This window comes from Erythrolamprus reginae, chromosome Z (assembly GCF_031021105.1).
Source record: "Erythrolamprus reginae isolate rEryReg1 chromosome Z, rEryReg1.hap1, whole genome shotgun sequence".
In the NCBI taxonomy this organism is placed as follows: Eukaryota; Metazoa; Chordata; class Lepidosauria; order Squamata; family Dipsadidae; genus Erythrolamprus; species Erythrolamprus reginae.
Genome location: NC_091963.1, coordinates 43,834,032 through 43,856,392, shown reverse-complemented (window position 1 = coordinate 43,856,392; position 22,361 = coordinate 43,834,032). Strand labels below are relative to the sequence as shown.

The 22,361-nt window shown below is 36.7% G+C and overlaps 1 protein-coding gene across 11 annotated transcripts in view; it reads left to right on the top strand.

Annotated features, from left to right (window-relative positions):
* The window catches only part of IGF2BP3 (insulin like growth factor 2 mRNA binding protein 3), a 90,794-nt gene that overhangs the window by 57,243 nt on the left and 11,190 nt on the right, over positions 1-22,361 (top strand). For 6 of the 11 annotated variants that reach the window (XM_070766988.1, XM_070766994.1, XM_070766995.1 and 3 more), the window contains 5 exons: positions 1,172-1,306; positions 2,316-2,438; positions 10,320-10,455; positions 12,026-12,157; positions 16,269-16,388. In XM_070766988.1, coding sequence (XP_070623089.1) covers positions 1,172-1,306; positions 2,316-2,438; positions 10,320-10,455; positions 12,026-12,157; positions 16,269-16,388 — 646 coding nt within the window. Of the gene's footprint in view, positions 1-1,171; positions 1,307-2,315; positions 2,439-10,319; positions 10,456-12,025; positions 12,158-13,795; positions 13,832-16,268; positions 16,389-22,361 lie in introns of all 11 variants that reach the window. The other 5 variants (XM_070766992.1, XM_070766991.1, XM_070766985.1 and 2 more) reach the window with 1 other exon arrangement.

Genomic DNA, 22,361 nt, shown 5'->3' with positions numbered 1-22,361 from the left:
TCACTGAGATAGTATTTAATTTTTTTTAAAAAAAGAACATTCAATGTGATATTTTAATATATATTTTCACTTCTTTTAAGAATAATTAAAAAATAGACTTATGTAAGTTGAAACCAAGTCCAGGTAGAATACTGAAATCATAGTCAATTTGTGAACTGAAAATGGGAGATATGAATTTGTATGAAAGAGAGAAGCATGGATGTCTGTAACATGTTTCCAATGACCAAAACTATAATCTGGCAGCATGGAATCTGAATAAGGCCAATATGGAGAGGTAGTATTTTTGCATCAAAGAATGTCTAATGAAGACTTTGCATTTCATTAAACTTTTCTTGTACTGTTTTTTGTTGCCGCAAATAAAATTGCATTCTTTTTTAGCTGTATTCACTGATTGCAGGTTTTTGTACTTTATTGTTTATTTTGACATCCGTTTTTTTAAATGAATTTTAGGATTGTTCTTTGCTGAACTGAAATGTGTTCAATCACAGAGTTCTAGGTCTGAAAACGGCACTAAATTAATGTAATAGAGATGCAGTAGTACAAGTATTGAGATGGATGGCAAGCAGTCCATCAAGACTTGATTTTTTGTGTTGACTCTATGAGAGAGAAGAATTTGAAAATTTTTAAGTCCCAAAGTAGGGAAAATATAGCAAGTCATTGATATTTTTGAATATGTTAAAAGACTTATCAAACTACTTCAAAGCTTTAGTTCTGATAATCAGATCGGTAGAACAATAAGTTAATGTGGCTGATCTTTAAAAGTTAAGTATAATAGATCATATGAGAGCTTCAAGATTGGCGGTGGGGTGGGGGGTGGAATCCCAAAATAAAATACTGTACTGATAAATCATTTCCGTGGAACCAAGCTCAATTCCAGAGGGATTTTGTCTAAAATTTGATTGGATAAAAATATGTATAAATTATTCTCTTGAGGACTTGATTTCAATCCCCCCACAAGAAGCATCTTCTGTATACAGATTATCTTATGGCAGATGCAAGCTAATTAGACAACAAAACCAAATCGATTGAGCTTAAATGCTTCATGATATTAACAAAAATACATTTCAGTTATGATATTTTAATTGGGCTCTATTGGTTTATTTTGAATCGATTCAGATTTTGTCAATAGAGTTAGATCACAAATATTTTTACTCTCCCCCCGCCCTTTTAGGATTGATATTCATCGTAAAGAAAATGCAGGAGCTGCTGAAAAACCAATCACAATCCATTCTACTCCAGAAGGATGCTCAGCTGCTTGTAAGATTATTATGGAAATAATGCTAAAAGAAGCTCAAGACACTAAATAGTGAGTAAAGGTGTTTTAATAAGTTTGCCTGCCCGTCTCAAATATCCCTTGAGTTAGGACCACAATTGAGCCCAAGATTTATGTTGCTAAATTTGTCTGTTGTACAGTTTTTTTGCACTCGGGGGCTTCAGAAAGCTGCCCTGAACTTTTTGGAGTGTAAAAAACCCAGCACAATGGGAAACTGGAAGTGCATTTTCTGAACTTCCGATTTGTCTATTGGGTGATTTTCTTTGCCTCCAGGGCTTCAGGGGGCCTGGAGGGAAAAATGGCCTTTTCCCCAAGGCCAAAAATCAGCTGGCCAGTGTGCTGATACAGGGCAAAGTCTCACGTGTCCTCGAATATGGCTCTGCATGCCACCTGTGGCACACGCGCCATAGGTTCACCATCATGGCTATAGACAGTATAAAGGTAAATACAGTGGTCTCTCGATTTTCGTGGGTTCGAACTTCGCAAAACGGCTATACCACGGTTTTTCAAAAATATTAATTAAAAAATACTTTGCAGTTTTTTCCTCTATACTACGTTCCCCCCCCGATGACGTCATACGTCATTGCCAAACTTTTGTCCGCCTTTAATAAATATTTTTTTTAACAAACTTTAATAAATAAACATGGTGAGTAAGAATCTAAATGGTTGCTAAGGGAATGAGAAATTGCAGTTTAGGGGTTTAAAGTGTTAAGGGAAGGCTTGTGATACTGTTCATAGCCAAAAATAGTGTATTTACTTCCGCATCTCTACTTCGCGGAAATTCGACTTTCGCCGGCGGTCTCAGAAAGCATCCCCCGTGAAAATCGAGGGAACATTGTATACTCAAAGCACTTTGGAAATGATGGGCTTAAAGTTTCAAATTTTATTCTTGAGGAAATTTAATTTTCCAGGATAGTTTGAGAATTTCTTGATTAAATAATAAATTTTATGAACTTGATCATGGGAAAATGACTCTGTTTCTTAATTTGTGGTTAATATATTATGTGACTTTCATTTATACACCTATCTGGGATGTTTACAGCACAGACGACATTCCCTTGAAGATACTGGCACATAATAATTTTGTTGGCCGACTCATTGGTAAAGAGGGACGGAATTTGAAAAAAATTGAACAGGATACTGACACTAAAATAACAATATCTCCGTAAGTATTTGGTATTTTAAGGAAGTATACAACAAGTCAACCTTAAAATGCTATAGTTGTTAGAACTACTAACTGCCAGAAAGGCTTTAGAAAAAAACATTAACTGCATTCACAGAGTTGCTAATTCCATTACGTTATGTCTATGTGGTAATCAATACATTTTATTTGCATAGAAATGTCATGTTACACCATAAACTTATTTTTATGCACATAAATGCAAATTTTATATATATGACATGTTTTTCAGATATGAAACTCAATATATTACATTTGAAATAAATTACACAATTCTCAAGAAATAATAATAATAATAATAATAATAATAATAATAATAATAATAATAATAATAATAATTTATTAGATTTGTATGCCGCCCCTCTCCGGGGACTCGAAGCATATATTTCCAATGCAGGGCATTCTATTGTCTCTAAATTTGAGTAGAATTATCATGTCATACTCATTTGTATATTATCAAATTTCATATTTCTCATTGCTGCTTCTGTTAATATGGAAGTTCTTTGCACTAATTTAGAGTTCCTGAAGCTTTTAATCTTGGGTTACTTCAACTTCCATATTCTGAAGAAGGCTCTTGTAAATTCATAGCATCCATGGGGATCATGGGGTTTGTTGCAAACAGTTACATCCCTGGAACACATGACAAAATACAGTGGAGCTGGTCTTTATGTCAGAGTAGATGAGATGTTATTAGAAGATATAGGACACTCACATCCATATTTTATTGTGGTCAGATCACCTCCTTATCAAATTACAGATGAAAAGATCAACTTCTGCATGGAAGTCAGGACCTTTAGAATAGTCTACTGCAAATGGACTCAGAAGGATTCCAGAAGCCACTTGGATAATTTTCTGGCCACTGGCAGAAAGTTCCATCAATTATCTAAGCCAGTTTCTGTAGCCTAGGGCAGTGATTTTCAACATTTCTTGAGCTGCGGCACATTTTTTACATTTACAAAATACTGGGGCACACCACCAACCAAAATGACACCCTAAGACACTCTCCTCTCTTTTTCCATCCCTGTCTCCTCCCCCTCCTGTGTGTGTGTGTATATGCACACTCTTGAACCATTTCCAAAAACAGGGGAGGGCTGGGGTTTTTCTCTCATACTTTGGTTTTTATCATATGCTTTAAATCAAGAGTCACTTCTCTCTCTCTTTTGTTTCTCTCTCTTTCCTCTCATTCTCTGTCTCAATCATTTTCTCATTTCTCTTTTTTCCTCCCCTTTTTGCTCATTTCTTTCTCTCTCCCTTCCTCTCCTTTTCTCTCTCTCTCTCTCTCTTGCTTTCTCTCTCTCTCTCTCTCTCTTTCTCTCTCACTCTTTCTTTCTCTTTCTCTTTTCTTTCTCTCTCTTGCTTTCTCTCTCTCTCTCTCTCTTGCTTTCTTTCTCTCACTCTCTCTCTCTTTCTCTCTCAGCAAAAAGTTGTGAGACTGGAACCTGAGCTTCCTTCTTCGCGGCACACCTGACCATGTCCTCACGGCACACTAGTGTGCCACGGCACACTGGTTGAAAAACACTGGCCTAGGAAACAAAAAAAAAAAAAATATGCTGGATGAAGTTGCTCCAGTAAAACCTCTTCCTAGTTTCTGATTCAAGCAGTCCCTGGGTTTTCATTGAACTGAGGAAAATGAAATCAGTGAAAAGGTATCTAGTGCCTGATTGTAGGAAAATCAGAAGTGAATGTGATAGAGTACTGAACAGAGCTCTTTTCCGAGGCTTTCATATAGTGATAAAAAGGGCAGCCAAAAAAAAAAAGAGTAATACACCATATTTATTACACCTGTATATTCTTGATGCTGTTTCTTGTAATTTGAACCTTTTGGAAGAAAGTAAAACAGGCAAAACACATGCAGCTTCAAAGAAGAATTTGACAGTTTCTTGACAGTGTTATTCATCGGTGATAAAGATAAGCTGTTTCATTTAGTATTTATCAACTACAGTTGGAACTGGCAACCTAGTTAGTCACTAAGTGAAGCAGTTGCTAAGTGAGAGATTCATATCACCACATATTGCTTTCTATCTTGAAAATGACAAGGAATAATCAGTTTCACACCTAAGCTTTTATTTGCCTCCTAATTAGTCTCCTGTCCTTAGAATGGTTACCCTCACAAGGGAATTAAGGTTTGTATTTATATTATTTGGAGAGAAATGGATTAGAAGAGAGTAAACAGATAGGAAATGCATAATCAATCTGTCGGTAGCCTCAAGTGCACTAAATATACAGCATATACAGAAAATCAGAGGAGATTGCCGAAAGAAATTGTTTTATAGGCTTTCTTTTCCAGGTGGACGAGTGGATAATAGGAGTGATGGTTGGTATGTAGGAGGGAAAGGCCAGGCAACTACTGAAGGGACTTTGGGGCTTGAGAGAGTGAGACAAGTAGAAGTTTCCTTTTTGGCAGACCACAGGTAGAAATGGTGTATTTGGACAGGACTGAATCAGTGAAATAATAAGGGAGGGAATCTCTAGCCCCTTATGTATACTGAAAGGGAGAAGCACTGAAATATAAAAATAAGAATAACAACAGAGCTGGAGTTTTTCTAGTCCAACCTCCTGCTTAGGCAAGAAACCCTACACCACGTCAGACAAATGATCCAACACCTTAAAAATTTCCAGTGTTGGAGTATTCACACCTTTTGGAGGTAAGCTGATCCATGGTTTAATTGTTCTAACTGTCAGGAAATTTCTCCTTAGTTCTACATTGCTTCTCTCCTTGTTTAGTTTCCACCCATTGCTTTTTGTTCTACCTCAGGTGCTTTGGAGAAAAATGGACTCCCTCTTCTTTGTGGCAATCCCTGAGATATTGGTACACTGCTATCATGTCTCCCCTAGTCCTTCTTTTCATTAAATTAGACATACTTAGTTCCTGCAACTGTTCTTCACGTTTTAGCCTCCAGTCCCCTAATCATCTTTATTGCTCTTCTCTGCATCCTTTCTAGAGTCTCCACATCCTTTTTACATACTGGCAACCAAAACTAAATGCAGTGTTCCAAAGCATTATAAAGTGGTATTAACACTTAACATGATTTTGATTCTGTCCCTCTGTTAATGCAGCCTAGAAGTGTGTTGGCTTTTTTGGCAGCTGCGGCACACTGCTGGCTTATGTTTAAATAGTTGTCCGCTAGGACTCCAAGATCCTTCTCACGGTTACTACTGTTGAGCAAGGTACCACATATACTGTACCTGTGCATTTTATTTTTCTTGCCTAAATGTAGAACTTTTTTCACCATTGAATTTCATTTTGTTGGCTACGCCCAATATTCAAGTCTGTCAAGATTCTTCTGTAGTTTGCACTTATCTTCTGGAGAATTGGCTATTCCTGCCTCTTTGGTGTCATCTGCAAATTTAATGAGTTTTCCATCCCCACATCCAAGTCATTGATGAAGATGTTAAAGAGTACTGGGCCTAAAACAGCCTTGGGGTACTCCACTGCATACCTTCCTCCGTGTAGATGCAGTTCCATTGAGCACTACATGTTGAATGTGATTGGTCAGCAAGTTTCAAATCCATCTGGTGATGTTGCTGTCTAACCCACATTTTTCTACTTTATATAGTAGTAGATTGTGATCTACTTTATCAAGTGCCTGATTGAAGTCCAATTAAATTATATCAAGAACATTCCTTTGGTCCACTAAGATGAGCATCACAAGAGCTCTGTGGCACAAACTGCCTTGCTACTCTGTTCTAGTGGGAGCTGCGCCGTAGCAAAACCCTATCTTTCACTGCTTTCCCAAAAAGCTTGTGACATTAGGACCAAGACTCTAAGCTTCTCCTTAAGCATTAGATTTTTCTTAGGGTAAATAAAGGTCAGGTTTCAAACAGCTTTTTAATTAAGGGTTTGCAAAACATTTAAGCCACGGAACATCAGTTTGGAGGCCCAAAAATAAAGGGGCAGAAAAAGTAACCTCAGGAGCGGCTCATAATGGTAGTTAAGGAGAAAGAAAGAAAAATGAGAAAGAAGTAAATAAGGTAAACCACATTTTAATTAAATCATGTTGGCGGCTAGGGAAAAGGAAGGAGCTAGCAAAATTAGAGAGTGGATTGGCGCACAAGACTATGTTGAGGGAAAATTAGGTGGAAAACAAAACAAGACCTTAACTTACTCACTATACCAGAATTTGTTGTAGTTGAAGCCCAAATAGTGCTGAACAAATGAACTGGCCAAATGTCTAAGCCAAAACTCTTTCATTCACAAAACATTTTCCCCATGTGCATCTATATTTGTAATTGTTTACTATTTTAACAATTTATTTTCTCTTACATATTTTTATTTTAGTACTGTGTTGCTGTTTTTATCAACCACAATGAAGTTACAGTACTTGGTGGTATTCTCTTACATAAATCTCATGTTAGGGAAAATAACAGCTGCTGTTTTTCTTCAGTGTTAGTGGATTTTGACTCAGTTTGACTCTGATTCAAATTTCATAATCACCTTTAAGGCCTTGTAATTTCTGAGTCATATTAGAACAGAGCTGATGAATGAGATTTCATCTTTATTTTCCAGATTTATATCTTGTTTGTTTGTTTTTTAGAAGTAGTAAGTAGCATATTTCCGGGCTCTAGCAAGCTCAGCAGAGAAGTATTTAGTACCAGTTTGAGAGACATAGTGAAGCTTTCTCAGCTATAATCCCATGCATAGTGAAATGCCTGCAGTGTTATCATGATCTCACAACAGGGGTCTCCAATCTTGGCCACTTTAAGACTTGTGGACTTCAACTCCCAGAATTCCTCAGCCAGCAAAGCTGCAGATATTGAAAGCAAAGCTGGCTAAGGAATTCTGGGAGTTGAAGTCCACAAATATTAAATTGGCCAAGATTGGAGACCCCTGTCTCACAATATGAAACTATCAATAGAGGTAATGTATCTCTTACACATTTTACTCATTCATGAAGAGAGATCTCATTCTACCCAGAGTTCTGCATCCTGATTTTGAGAGGATCATACGCCCTTCCTGATGCAATTAAAAGATTTGTTCTCTAGCAGAAAAATGTATAGTTTTAGGAACAGTTTTTCTCAGTACAGTACTGGGAATAGGCAGAAAAGGAATGCTGCATTTCTTGTTTGGGTTAGGTAGAGTATTTCCCTCTGAGGAAATAGACAGCTACCAAGGCAACAAAAATCTACTTGAATGCCTCCAATTTGAATGTGAAAAGGATCAAGGAGGGTCAAATGCTTCTCTAGTCCTCTGTTTCATTGGGTATTCATGGTTTAATTCCAAGGAAAGGAATGTCAGAGGTTGCTGGTAGCCCACAGGGAAAGGTACTTTATGTTTGCCAGTAGGGATTATTCAAATTTCCCAGTGTAATTGTTTTTAGAGAAATGGTTGTTGCTTGAATGCATACTATGTTGCATATGTTACTAGGGTTTATGGTACTGAGTTTCCACATCGGCTATAAAGTCCTTTGTTCTTAAGTTGCTTGGGGGTTGTTGGTGCCTTGACATAGTTGCATTGGCTCATAAAATTGGAGATGGAATCTGCTTTTTCTTTTTACAGATGCAAAAAGAATAGAATAGAATAGAATAGAATTTTTATTGGCCAAGTGTGATTGGACACACAAGGAATTTGTCTTGGTGCATATGCTCTCAATGTACATAAAATAAAATATACATTTGTCAAGAATCATGTGGTACAACACTTAATGATTGTCATAGGGGTCAAAAAAGATACACTGTTTTACAAGTGTAAGTAATCTAAAAATAAAATAGGTGTTCAGAAACATCTGTTCATATGTTATGTTAAAATGATGTGCTTCTGGGTATTAACTGTCTCTTTTGCTTCTGTCTTGAAACTCAAAAGAAGAAAGGATTGGGTGCTTATATAAGAATCCAAACTATTGGAGTGGGGTAGAGATATATTTCATTTTTACGTAATTGTCGGCTTCATTTTGCTGTGAGTCAGGAATGACATTGTACTCACTGGTGAAAAGAACAACTTGAAGTAAAGGAATCTGAAAACATCCATGTCTTAAGGGTGGATGTCTGAGACATCAATGCACCATCCTTTAGGCCATACTGTGTTCAGATATTTCTCAAATCCTTTTTACATAATTGTGCATAATTCTGTAGCAAGTTCTAGCAGTAGAATACTGATGATACACAAGTTACGGGACAGTGCTTGCCAACATTTTTGAAAGAAAGTAGATCAACCTATTTTCACCAATCTCAGTTTTGGGGGCTACTGCAAATTATTAAAGAGATTATCTTTACCACGGCTCCCTATGCCCCTCAGAACTCCCCCCCCCAATCTCTTTTGTTTTGTTCTCCATTTCTCTGCATTGTTCCTCTTATGTTTCTTTGTTGGAGTTGTCGGATAATAAAAGAAAACACTTCAGTGCAGTTTTCTTAATTTTTTTTATGGCACCCAATGGACTACAGCTCTCAAACTGGGTGGGAACCCCCTCCCACCTCCTGAGGCAGGAAATCTAGTAAGATCAGCTTTGCTTCCAAGTACATGGGAGGAGGAACTCTCCATGGCACATTCTGCAGTAAGTCCAGTATTCCGTGGTAAACTCCACAAGGATGCTGAAATGATTTAAACTATACATTTTAAAGGTCTGCATCTGGAAAGCCAGGGGAGTCACACGTTTTCTCCCCTCTTGTAAGTCAGTAGCACAGAGAAACTATTGATCCTCACTTTTGTGAGGGAGGTTTTTTTTTTTAATAGAAAAATTGTAACAGGTAGTATCATTTGAATTGGCCAGTATGTTGTACACGTAGTTAAGATACATTTTGTGTCTAGTCTATTTTAATAATTGTGATATGTGTATGTCTGTGTTTTGCATGTTAGATGGAATATGATTAGGATCCATATATTTGTGAATGAGAAAAAGTAATTTTATCCTAGTGGGTTTTATTGTCAAAAGACTCATATTTTGATTACGTTTTAATTGCTTACATTTCTGGATTTGTTCAATTTTGCAATAAATTGCTTACATCAATAACGTGAATTGAACAGTGAAGCTCTTTTTTCCTGAAACAGCTGTAGTAGTACTTAAGCTTTAAAATGTCAAAAAACTAAACAATGTGGCAACAAGTTAAATATGTGTTTTTAATATACAGTGTTCCCTCGATTTTCGCGGGTTCGAACTTCGCGAAAAGTCTATACCACGGTTTTTAAAAAATATTAATTAAAAAATACTTTGCGGATATTTTCCCTATACAATGGTTTTTCCCACCCAATGACATCATATGTCATCACCAAACTTTCATCTGCCTTTAATAAATATTTTTTTAATAAACTTTAATAAATAAACATGGCGAGTAATAATCTGAATGGTTGCTAAGGGAATGGAAAATTGCAATTTAGGGGTTTAAAGTGTTAAAGGAAGGCTTGTGATACTGTTCATAGCCAAAAATAGTGCATTTACTTCCACATTTCTACTTCGTGGAAATTCAACTTTCGCGGGCGGTCTTGGAACGCATCCCCCGTGAAAAGCGAGGGAACACTGTATATGGATACAACATTTACATTAAAACAATCGGATTTAGAAGAATAGAAGTAGAAAACTGTTGAACATTATCTTTTGAAGGTAGAAGATATTAAAAGGAAGGCTACATCCTACTGACTTTTTGAATACTATATGCTTGTCTTCTCAACCAATCCATGTGGCTCCTCTAATGAATCATATTTTGTCAAATGACTGGCAATCTAGTTAACTGTATCACTCATGAAAATGGATTGGCTGATGGTCAGGCATTCTTGAACCCGAGTTACTAATGATACATCTAGGATTTGTACATTCTAAAGCTTTGTCTACTGTTTATCTAAAGAATTATAAATACTTGAAGGAATAATTATTTTCAGTTTCAGCTTCAAATATTAGCTATTACATACATATCAGTTCACTTCTTTTTGCTATGAAGATTGCAGGACTTGACACTATATAACCCAGAACGAACCATTACAGTTAAAGGCACTATTGATACATGTGCCAAGGCTGAGGAGGAAATAATGAAGAAAATCAGGGAGTCGTATGAAAATGATATAGCTGCTATGAATGTAAGTGCATTTCTTATGAGTGTAAATTTACTATTTTTCCAAAGTATTACAGTAAGAACGTAATCAGTTCAGGGAGAAAAAAGTTTATATTTTGTCCTTTCTAGTGGAAAAATCTAATAAAGAGGTTACATATTAAATAAATCCAAATAGGCACCACCAAGCTATTCTTATTCACAGTCGGGGAGTCCAACTGATCTTAGGAAATGCCTACCTACTTCTATTTTAATGTCAAAAGTGAATTTTTTTATATTCCTGATAACATTATTAAGATAGACCTACAGTCTTTGAAAATAATTTGAAAAACATTATTTGAACATGTGGAGTGCAGCTTTTTTTTTTTAAAGGCATGTCTTTTTTCAGGTAATACCTGAATCAGGAAAAAAGATATAGCTGTTTGAATGGGTCACATTAATGCATTGATTATGATGCTTTACTAATGGTCCAGAGTAGTTTGTTAGGCACTCCAGTTGCAAGTGCATCCATTCTCTGTTTGTCATTGTGATTGAAAAAGCCATTACAGTGATCCCTCGAGTTTCGCAATCTCGAGCTTCGCGAAACGCTATATCGCGATTTAAAAAAAAAAATTAATTAAAAAAACCCACTTCCGCGTTTGGCTTCAGGACTCAGCTGGGAAGCGGCGCGGCTGTTTTAAAAGGTCGCAGACGGCCTGGGGGGCTTCCCAGCACCCCCCCGAACCCCCAACCTGGGTCTTCCCGGCCGCCCACGCAAAGGGGAAACCCCGGCTCCTCGCTGATGCCCACCGCTCGCCCGCCCGCCAGCAAGAGGGGGAAGACCCAGGGAAGGTTCCTTCGGCCGCCCAGCAGCTGATCTGCTCGGTAGCGCAGCAGCAGCGAGGAGCCGAATGGGGTTTCCCCTTTGCGTGGGCTGCGGGGAACGCAAACTCCACCATCTACGCATGCGCGGCCATAGAAAAAAAAGGGCGTGCATGCGCAGATGGTGTTTTTACTTCCGCAACCCTACATCGCGAAAAATCGATTATCGCGAGGGGTCTTGGAACGGAATCCTCGCGATAATAGAGGGATCACTGTATATTGAAAGATACAATAAGTAGAAAATTTCAGCCCAAGGTGATTTTCTAATAATTTCAACTCTTTTAAGAGGGCAGTTCTTATTTCTCCTTAGTGAATGTTGTAATAATCTTTGTGTATTTCATTTAATTACCTGTGAAGGCTAGATTTAAAGATAGCCTTCCATCCTTCTGAGGTAGGTAAAATTAGGACCCAAATTGTTGGGGGTAATATGCTGACTGTAAACTGCTTGGAGAGAGAGCTGTAAAGCGGCATATAAGTTCAAGTGATGTTGCTATTAATATCTTACATTATTTCATAGAATCAATAAACAGTTGCTTCTGACAGAATAATGTTGTATATATTGCTAGATAAATTGATACAATATTATGATATTCATTTTTAAATTAATTAGCTACATGAAATTTCACTCTATTTAAATTACTTACATTTTGATTGCCAAGCAAGAAAGAATTCTTTATCTAAGATAGTAATTACGTTTAATTATTTTGCTGAACTAATTATCTTCCATATTATTCCAGCTTCAAGCACATTTAATTCCAGGGTTAAATCTGAATGCCTTGGGTTTATTCCCACCTTCTTCTTCAGGGATACCACCTCCCGCAGTGGGTGTTGCTCCAGCCACTGCTTCGTCTTCATATCCTCCATTTGGGGTAATTCTATCTCTTTGTACATTTTGGACAGTAGGTCATAATTGTTCCCATTTATATATTGCATGACAGATATGTTGTTTTTCCAATTTAATGGAAATAATTAGTGTGACTTTTTGTAATATTAAAATCTTGAATTAGAATAGCACAACATGTGAAGAAAATGACAATTTACAGAATATTTAGAGAAGAATATATACATCAAAAGAAAGTATGGCCATCTATGTTCCTGAGAATTAGAAATAAGTGGAGAGAACTTGGTTCTATGAGTGCATGATTCTTACTCTTATATAGATCTTGTTAAAAAACACCCATTTAAATATGAACCGCCAGTGTGTGCCGGCAATCAAAAAAGCCAATGAGTCATAGGATGCATTAGCAGAGGGATAGAATCAAGATCATATTAATACTGCTATATAATGTCTTAATAAGACCCCACTTAGAATACTGCATCTCACACCCATAATGCAATACCCTTCCCCTGTGCATATGTGCTGCCTCCCTGCATGTGCACAATTCCCCCCTTACTCCCCCACTCCTGCGCATACTTACAGGCCTTACTGAAGCCGGTAGGCCTGTTGGGCTGTTTTATGCTCTCCCCAGGGTTCAGGAAAGCCTCCTGAAGCCTGGGGAGAGTGAAAATTCACCAAATGGGCCAACTGGAAGTTTGAAAACGAATTTCCGGTTGCACCAGTTTTCATAGTCGCCAGGTTTCAGGGGGTTTTCCTTAACCTTGGGGACTGTGAAAAACAGGGGAAAGAAGGCCAAAATCAGCTGGCCAGCATGCACATGTGTGCACTGGACCTTGTCACGCTGAGATTGCCAGCCAACAGAGACTTTCCTTAGTTAAAGTGTTGCTGTGTTTCTTTATTTTCTCTGATCACACCCCCTCTTAAATCACTCCCACAATCCTTATCTTTCTCTGTTTCCTATATATATATATCCGCTTGCTTATGTGAGCGAGCACATTCTAATCTAACCTTCTTGCGTGCTTGCAGCCATGTTTTCGTTAGAAGCTGCTTGATAAAGCGCAGCTGGCACAATGAACTTATTTCTGTTTATAAAATAAAGTTTGTTTTCACTATGGTTCCTGCCTGCTGAAGTCCTGCTTTAAAATCCATCCCCAACATGGTAGCAGAGGATGGTTTGCTTATTTTTATTTTTAATTTAATCAGGCTGACATAGGGCATAGTTCAGTGTATCTTGTAGAAGCTATTTTTGTTTGGGATTACGTTGTGCTCTCATTTCTCTTCAGGGATAAATTTCCAATAAACATGATTTGGGTTAAAGAAAATACAAGAAGCTGTCTTATGCTGAAGAAGATGAGTTATCTAGTTCATGTGGTCCTCTCTAGTCTTCCTGAATCTGTTTCAAGATTCATGAATTTTAGTTTCCAGAATTTTCTAGTCAAGACAGCTGTCACTTAAAATGAGTATTGGCAATTTTCTCAATTTCTGACTGCCTCAATGCCAGGTACGAAAAACCAAGCCCATATGCGATTTATTGCTTACAACCTATACATAGGAATCTTCTCAACCATCAGTCAGTAGTGGCTAGCATTAGATAAGTGTCAATCACTATCAAGGGAAGTTGGACTTTATAGTTACGTAATAACTCAAAACTTTTTATTCCTTCTCCTAGTTCTGCCATTTTCTCCCCTACAGTTACAGAGGCCAGGTACTGAATTAAGGATTTTTTTAAATGCAAAGATTAAATCACTGAAGAATTGTTAGCATCTACATAAGTTTGTTATAGACAAAAAGTGTATATGTGACACTTTTCATTTTCATATGTTTATATAAATTGTGTTTCAGTGAGATATTTTTAAGGATACAGTGATCCCCCGAGTTTCGCGATCTCGATTTTGCGAAACGCTATATCGCGATTTTTCCACCCGATGACGTCACTCCCTTCCTTTCTCATCTTTCTTTCTCTCTCTCTTTCTCTATCTTGCTTCTTCCTCTCTCACACTCTCTTCCTCCCTCTATCATCTCTTTCTTTCCTTCTCTCTCTTTCACTATCTCTCACCCTCTTGCTCTCGAGCGGCGGGTGGCACCCAGGGAAGGTTCCTTCGGCCGCCCACCAGCTGATCTGCTCGGCAGCGCAGTAGCAGCGAGGAGCCGAAGATGGGGTTTCCACTTTGCGTGAGCAATGAGGAAACCCCATCTTCGGCTCCTCGCTGCTACTGCGCTGCCGAGCAGATCAGCTGGTGGGCGGCCGAAGGAACCTTCCCTGGGTCTTCAACTCCCAGAGCGGCGGACAAGCGAAAAAGCGGCAGACAAGCGGGCAGGCAGGCGGCTCCTCAGCTGCTGGGTCTTCCCAGGTGCGGAAGTAAAAACACCATCTGCGCATGCGCGGCCATGGAAAAAGGGGCGCGCATGCGCAGATGGTGTTTTTACTTCCGCACCGCTACATCGCGAGAAATCGATTATCGCGAGGGGTCTTGGAACGGAACCCTCGCGATAATCGGGGGATCACTGTATTTAATTCTCTTGTTAGTTTTTCAATAGTTTTTCTAAAACCATTTTGTTGATTGTAAAGTTGACTATTTGTTCTCCACTTTGACACAAAGAAATGCAACATATCTGTTAAAATAATAGATAATAATAATAATAATAATAATAATAATAATAATATGCCATGTATTTAATCTTAATAATTGGCCGCCCCGAGTCTACAGAGAGGGGCGGCATACAAATAAAAATAAAATAAAATAAAATAAAATAATAATGGTAGAACATTTACAGCTGTTTAATACAGATGAACAAGTTCATCCATTTAAAAAACTTGTAAAATGATAAAACAAGTGTTTTAAGTATAAAAAATAGTCTTAATTAAATTTTATAATAAAAATAAAATCAGACTTGATTATAAAATAAAATTCTTATATCTGAATATATTTGCTGCGAAAAGAATGGTTACAGTTGGTTTTAAATAAACCAAATTCAGATGTTTTTAGGTTTCTTTTATCCATTAATAATATTTGAAAAATGGTGTATATGGACTTTCTTAAAAATCAAGGGAGTGTCCTAGCATTATGTAAACAATAATATTACATGCAGTGAAAGCTTTTGAAAATCCTAAAGTTTAATACGGAGTTTGTAATCTGTATCATTGGTATTCTTAGTGCCATTTAATTCCTTTTAAAAGTATTATTATAAATCATATAGAATTGATAAAGAATTTAACGTGGCTGTGCTGCTGATCAAATTATGCTTGTGTGTGAGTGAGCGTATGTATTATATGTGTTTTAATAAGATTGTGTTTGCTATGTTTACTGTTTTTATGCCTTTTTTAAAAAACCTTTCTGCACAGAGTGATTTTTTTGTTAGATAGACATCCATATAAAGACATTAATTAATTACAACTTTATGTTCCTTATTAAAAAAAAATATTTAAAAAACATTAAATATGTGAAAGACATTATCAAAAATTGATAAAATTCTCTGTTGAAAAGGCTGCAGCTATTTTACTATTTTTACTGCATATACAGTGTTCCCTCGATTTTCGCGGGTTCGAACTTCGCGAAAAGTCTATACCACAGTTTTTCAAAAATATTAATTAAAAAATACTTAGCGGGTTTTTTTCCCTATACCATGGTTTTCCCCACCCGATGACGTCATATGTCATTGCTAAACTTTCGTCTGCCTTTAATAAATATTTTTTTTAATAAACTTTAATAAATAAACATGGTGAGTAATAATCTGATTGGTTGCTAAGGGAATGGAAAATTGCAATTTAGTGGTTTAAAGTGTTAAGGGAAGGCTTTTGATACTGTTCGTAGCCAAAAATAGTGTATTTACTTCCACATCTCTACTTCGCGGAAATGCGACTTTCGCGGGTGGTCTCGGAATGCATCCCCCGCGAAAGCGAGGGAGCACTGTATTCCGAAGTTACTGCCTACCCTTTGTTTTAAACCACTGGTTTTTTTGAAGTTAATTATTTGTGTGCTTATTTGTGTATTTATCTTGCTCCGTTATGTCTTTGATTTAAACTATATGTTTAATTACATTTTTAAAAATCTAATATTTATAGGCGTAATCTTGGCTTAAGAGTAATTTAGTCTTGTGGTTGTTCATAGCCAGCCTGTGTTTTCTTTGCTTTTGCATTCCAGCAACAACCAGAATCTGAGACAGTTCATCTGTTCATACCAGCCTTAGCAGTGGGAGCCATTATTGGCAAGCAAGGGCAGCACATCAAGCAACTTTCTCGTTTTGCAGGTGCATCTATTAAGGTAACATAAGTTATTTATACCTCAGTCTTCTTGACTCTTAAGAGCAAGTTTTTACAGGCCCTGTTCTGTGGCTACCTTAGACTCCATGCCTTGCATATCAAGCAATAACTGGTACTTCCCGTTTTTAGATATTCCTGGCTCATTCAGAGACAAGATAATTTACAAGAATATTTTTTATCTGAGAAGTGAAATAGATGTTGTAAAAAACCTCCCAAACCCTCAATGTTTGAGACTTTTGGATAATTGTTTTTAGCGTGAAACCTTTAGGCCGTGTTTTTGAAGTGCAACTTAATTGTTCCCACACAACTTTTAATGTTTAATTCAAAACAAGAGAAGGAAATGGCTTACTATTTGAGAAGTCCACTTGCCTAGATTTCAGTTCATTCCAATTGAGTTCAAGTTCAGACATGTCTGCTCTTTGCTGAATAAAGAGCAGCTAGTACAGCAGCAGCATAGCAGAAAGTTTTCAGGAGATAGAAGATATTATAATATTGCTGTTTTTCTTCATAATCAGCTTATCATATAATTCAAGTAATTCCAGTATTTTCTGGTTGCCGAAATGGTAGACATCTGATAGCAGGATGTATACTTAAATAAACATAGGCTTGATTCAAATGATGGAAGTACCTTAGAAAGACTGTTACTAACAGCTGTACTGTAAAAATCCATAAACAAATTATGAATAAAAACAATGCAGATTTTGAAAGACAAAAGTAAGAAAAGTAAAGGGGAAGTATGTTAAAAAGTACAAAGAAAGAAATATAAAAGAGAAAGAAAAGAAATAGCTTCTGGTCTTCTTAACAACAGTTGTAAGTAGATTTGTATTTGATTCCCTCTCTCTAGCAATACAACATAACTTCCTTCTACCCACAGTCAGTCCTTTCTACAAAACTTATAAATCTTTTTTTCTTTGTCCAGCAAAACAGTTTGTAAGGCATTCTGATCACTAATAAATGTATTTATTGATCTTTCTTTAACCCGGGTGTCAGCAGCTCATAGCTGTGGAACTGCATGTGGCTTTTCCGTCCCTCAGCTGTGTGCCCTATTGCAGCAGAGAGATAAAAAAGCTGTCACCCTGTCATGGTGACAGGTCATGCCACCTTTAAGCCAGTCACATGACCTTTAAGCCACTCCCAGTCACATGATCGTCAAGCCACCCTCACCTGGTCACATGGATGGCAAGCCACACCCACAAAATAAGCCATGCTTATTTAAGTAAAAAAAATTTCAGCCCTTCACTGCGCGCAAAGCCTTACGCACATGCGCAGGGGGTGAAAAGGCACATGTGACCTGCATGTGAAACGCAAAGCGCACACATGCAAAGCATGTGCTTTTGTTGTGTTTTGGGGCGATTTTAGCAACTGAGCATGTGCAGAAGCCAAATTGCACGTGTGAGAGCGAAGTGTGTGCACGCATGCAAAATGTCACTATGCAAACCAGCGGTGAAGGCTAAATAGAACCCACCCCTGAAACATAGAACAGTGTTTCCCAACCTTGGCAACTTGAAGATATTTGGACTTCAACTCCCAGAATTCACCATGAAATGGGGAATGGCTGGAGCCTTAGTACGGGAGCGAAGAGCCCCTGTACTTGCCTTTGCGTGGCCACAGGATTCCACCTCCATTGTGGTACATTTTCTGTTGCTGATAGCAAAGAGGATTGGGAGAGGACCACAGTTGCGGATCTTATGGGGTGGGGGCCATTCCCCAAGCCTGGCATTCCTCCTCACTCCTCAGCAGAACCAAAAGAAAAAAGGGAGTGGCATGGGGAAGCGCTCCCCTCTCCCGCTGAGCACAAAAGTCCAGTGGGGTAACTGGTCTGGCATAAGTGCCTCCATTGGCGAGTCGGATGGTGGAGAGACCTGGCCCAGCTCTCACAGCGTGACACTATTCGACATCTCGAGACACGAGCTGCCACCTTTGAAATGCACCGCGCCTTTGTGGAACTTGGGCAGCAGAGGCTGGTGCAGCTTGAAGGGGGGGTAGGGGGAAGGGTAGGGAGGCTTCTAGGTGGAGAAGCCCAGCTGGCTTTCATTTTGCCATGGGGTGGGGGGAAGACCCAATAAAAATCCATTCTCCCAGTACAATTAACTAATGAATTAAAACAACTAGAATTCATATCACAACAAAATACAAAAAATAAAGATTTGGGGGGAAAATAAATGTAATTAAACATAAAATTAGATTGGAAGAATAGAATCAAATGGTGGAAAAAATAAAAAGAGCCAAGCAATACTATTTTGAACATGCTAATAAACCAGGTAGGTGGCTAGCATATAAGCTTAGGAAATAGAGACAATCTAAATTAATTAAAACATTAGAAGATAGAGATGGAACAATAAAATATGACACTGAAGGGAAAGCAAATATTGTACAAAACTTCTTCAAAGAATTGTACAAAAATGATAATATAGAGGAAGATGAAGTATTTAAATATTTAGAAAGCTCGGAATTACCCCAATTAACAGAAGAACAACAAGAAAAGATGGAAAGTCCTATAACAATGGAAGAACTTCTTATAACTATTAAAAAGCAGAAAAATAACAAAGCTACTGGGCCAGATGCTATTCCAGCAGAATGGTACAAAATAGAAAATGAGACAATAAGAAATAATATGTTACAAATTTTCAATGAATGTAGGTTAGATGGCAAAATTCCTAAATCATGGTCTGAATCCTTGATAACATTAATCCACAAACCAGATACAGCAATGGAAAAAATTAAAAATTATAGACCAATATCGTTATTAAATGTTGATTACAAAATATTTACTGCAATATATGCAGATAGGTTAAAAATGGTTATAAACAGTAAAATTCATCAAGACCAGAATGGTTTTTTGCCAGGTAGACAGATCAGAAACAATCTTAGAACAATTATTAATGTATTAGAATATTATGAACAACACCCAGAAAAAACATTATCATTAATGTTTTTAGATGCTCAAAAAGCTTTTGATAACGTTAATTGGACATTTATAAAAATGCAGCTAAACAAAATGAGATTTGGTCCTAAATTTGTTAACTTAATAGATGCCATTTATTCAGAACAAACAACTAAAATAATATTAAATAATGAACAATTGGAAGCGTTTAAAATAAATAAAGGAGTTCGACAAGGATGTCCTATCTCACCTTTACTGTTTATTATGTCCTTAGAAACATTATTAATAAAAATAAGAGCAGACCCAAAGATAAAAGGTTTAACTGTTGGAAAGGAGATATATAAAGTTCAAGCTTTTGCAGATGATCTGACCTTTATAATTGAAGATCCGATAGTGACAGCCCCAAGGTTAATTCAGACAATAGAACAATATGGTAGGGTAGCAGGTTTAAAAATAAATAAAAATAAAACACAATTTATAACAAAAAATATGAATAAAACTCAAGAAAGTAATTTGGAACGCATTTCTGGAATTCAGATAGTTAAAAAAGTTAAATATTTGGGAATATGGCTAACAGCTAAAACAATAACATTAAAAATGATAATTATACAAAATTAATTACGGAAATTAAAAAAGATTTAGAAATATGGAACAATTTAAAAATATCTTTTCTGGGAAGAATTGCCACAATCAAGATGAACATTTTAACCAAAATCTTGTTTTTGTTTCAAGTGATCCCAATAAATCCAGGGGCAAACTTCTTCAAAAATTTAACAAATGTGGTTAAAAAATTTTTATGGCAAGGTAAAAAGGCAAGAATAAAGATAAATATGTTAGAAGACATAAAAGAGAGGGGAGGCTTTGCCCTCCCCAATTGGAAATTATACTATCAGGCAGCCGCCTTAACATGGATTAAAGATTGGATAACTTTGGAAGATAAAAGAACATTAAAATTAGAAGGGCATGACCTCATGCTTGGTTGCCATGCCTTCATATGGTACGATAAAGAAAAAAATCATTCATATTTTAAAAGACATACATTAAGAAAATACTTATTGGATGTATGGAAAGATATAAAGAAAAACAATTTTTTAACAATTCCTGAATGGGTTGCCCCCTTAGAAGCAATAATTCATCCAAATTCTATTAAGGATACAAAAATAATAAGATACAAAGATTTGTTAGATGCCCAAATGAAATTAAAAACTAGAATTAAACTACAAGAAGAAGGGATATTAATTGATTGGTGGCATTATGCACAGATTAGATCTAGATACCAGAAAGACAGTATGCTCTATATTTTTAACAAGAACAAAAATTTATTAAGTAACTTAATTACTATCAATCAAACTAGAACAATTGGGAAAATATATAAATACTTGATTGCCCATAAGAATATTGATTTAACCTTAAAAGATAACATGATACTTTGGTGCAGAAATATAGGTAAAGACATAGATATAGATACATGGGAGAAAGTCTGGATTCACAACTGGAAAATGACAAAATCAGTGTCTTTAAAAGAAAATCAAATTAAAATGCTTTATAGATGGCATCTCCCACCAAATAGAATAGCAAAAATGTTTCCCAAGACTTCTCCATTATGTTGGAAATGCAAGAAAGAAATAGGATCCTACTACCACCAATGGTGGACATGTGGTAAAGCTAGAATGTATTGGAAAATGATAGAGAAAATGATTAAAGAAATAGTAAAGCAAAATATAGAAATTACCCCGGAGTTTTGTCTATTAGGAATTACTAACCAGGTTTATAAGCAAGAAATTTTATATTTAATTATACATATCCTTATTGCTGCAAGGATTATGTATGCGCAAAATTGGAAAGGGGAAAATATCCCCAAGAAGTTATTACAAAAATATTAGATTGCACAGAGATGGATATGATGACAAGGCGATTAAATGATCAAGAAGAAACAAAATTTTATGAGACATGGAACAAAGTATAGAGAAGAAAAAAACAACAGAAAATTAAAGTTAAAATATGTAAAGAAATAAACATATATGTTTTGGTTGAAATTTTCTTTTTTCAAAAAGTATACTAGAATTAGTTTATATATATAGAAGTATTACGACAAGAACGTTTGATTTTATCTTAGTTAAAATTATTCGTTACTAGTCTTTTTTATTAGTTAACTTTTTTATAAGTAGTATTTAATTATGTACTTAATTATGTATTCTTTTTTCTGTATCTGCATTTATACTTTTGAGATAAGCGGGGAAGATACATCCCCACATTTTATGTTCAATGTTTGTAAGTCTGTATGTCTATTTTATGAAAATCAATAAAAAAATTATTTTTTAAAAAAATCCATTCCCCCAGTAAATGGAAAAAATCAAGGCCCGGTGGTCCAGAGTCCAAAAGGTGGGGTGGTCTGTTAGTTGGAAAATTGGAGAGGAAATTAGTCAAAATTTGGGAAGGAGGCTATTCAGAGAGAGATCTGCCTGGGTTTCTTCTTCCCGTCCTCTTAGAAGTAGAATAAAAATAGGTGTAGAGGTGTGTGTATGGTTGTAGTGGTGTTTTTTAAACAACAGCCCAGGATAGTTTAAGCCACAAACAACAGCTGTTGTTGTAGAAAGAAGGAAGGGAGGTGAAATCAGAATCAGGGTAAGGGAGGGAGGGAAAAGGAGGAAGAATAAGGATATGATGGCCTTCCAGAGGCTACTGAACTATATCCCCATCATACCTGTGTTGTGTTAAAGAAATCCAGTGCCATCAGGGAGAACTCAAGTTGTGAAGGAGTGATTGAAATTCCTTACATTGCAACTAAGTGGTGATAGGTCATAAAAGAGATGTACATTCACCCTGACGGAGTTTCTTACATGCCCTCTGATTTAATTCAGTGAGGTATCCCAGGGCACTGCCAGGGTTGAAGGAAATCCTGCAGAAGGTGCCCCAGTAGTCAGTCTCATCTTTGAACCCATCAAGCATTCCATTTCCTGGTTTCTCTTACCCATCCCCATTTGCTCTTCTAGCACACTTTTTTCCCCTTTGATATAACAGGTAAAAGCCTTTGAACTATCCGAGATCTAAACTTTAGCTATTCAGTGGTACCTCATGATACGAACCCCT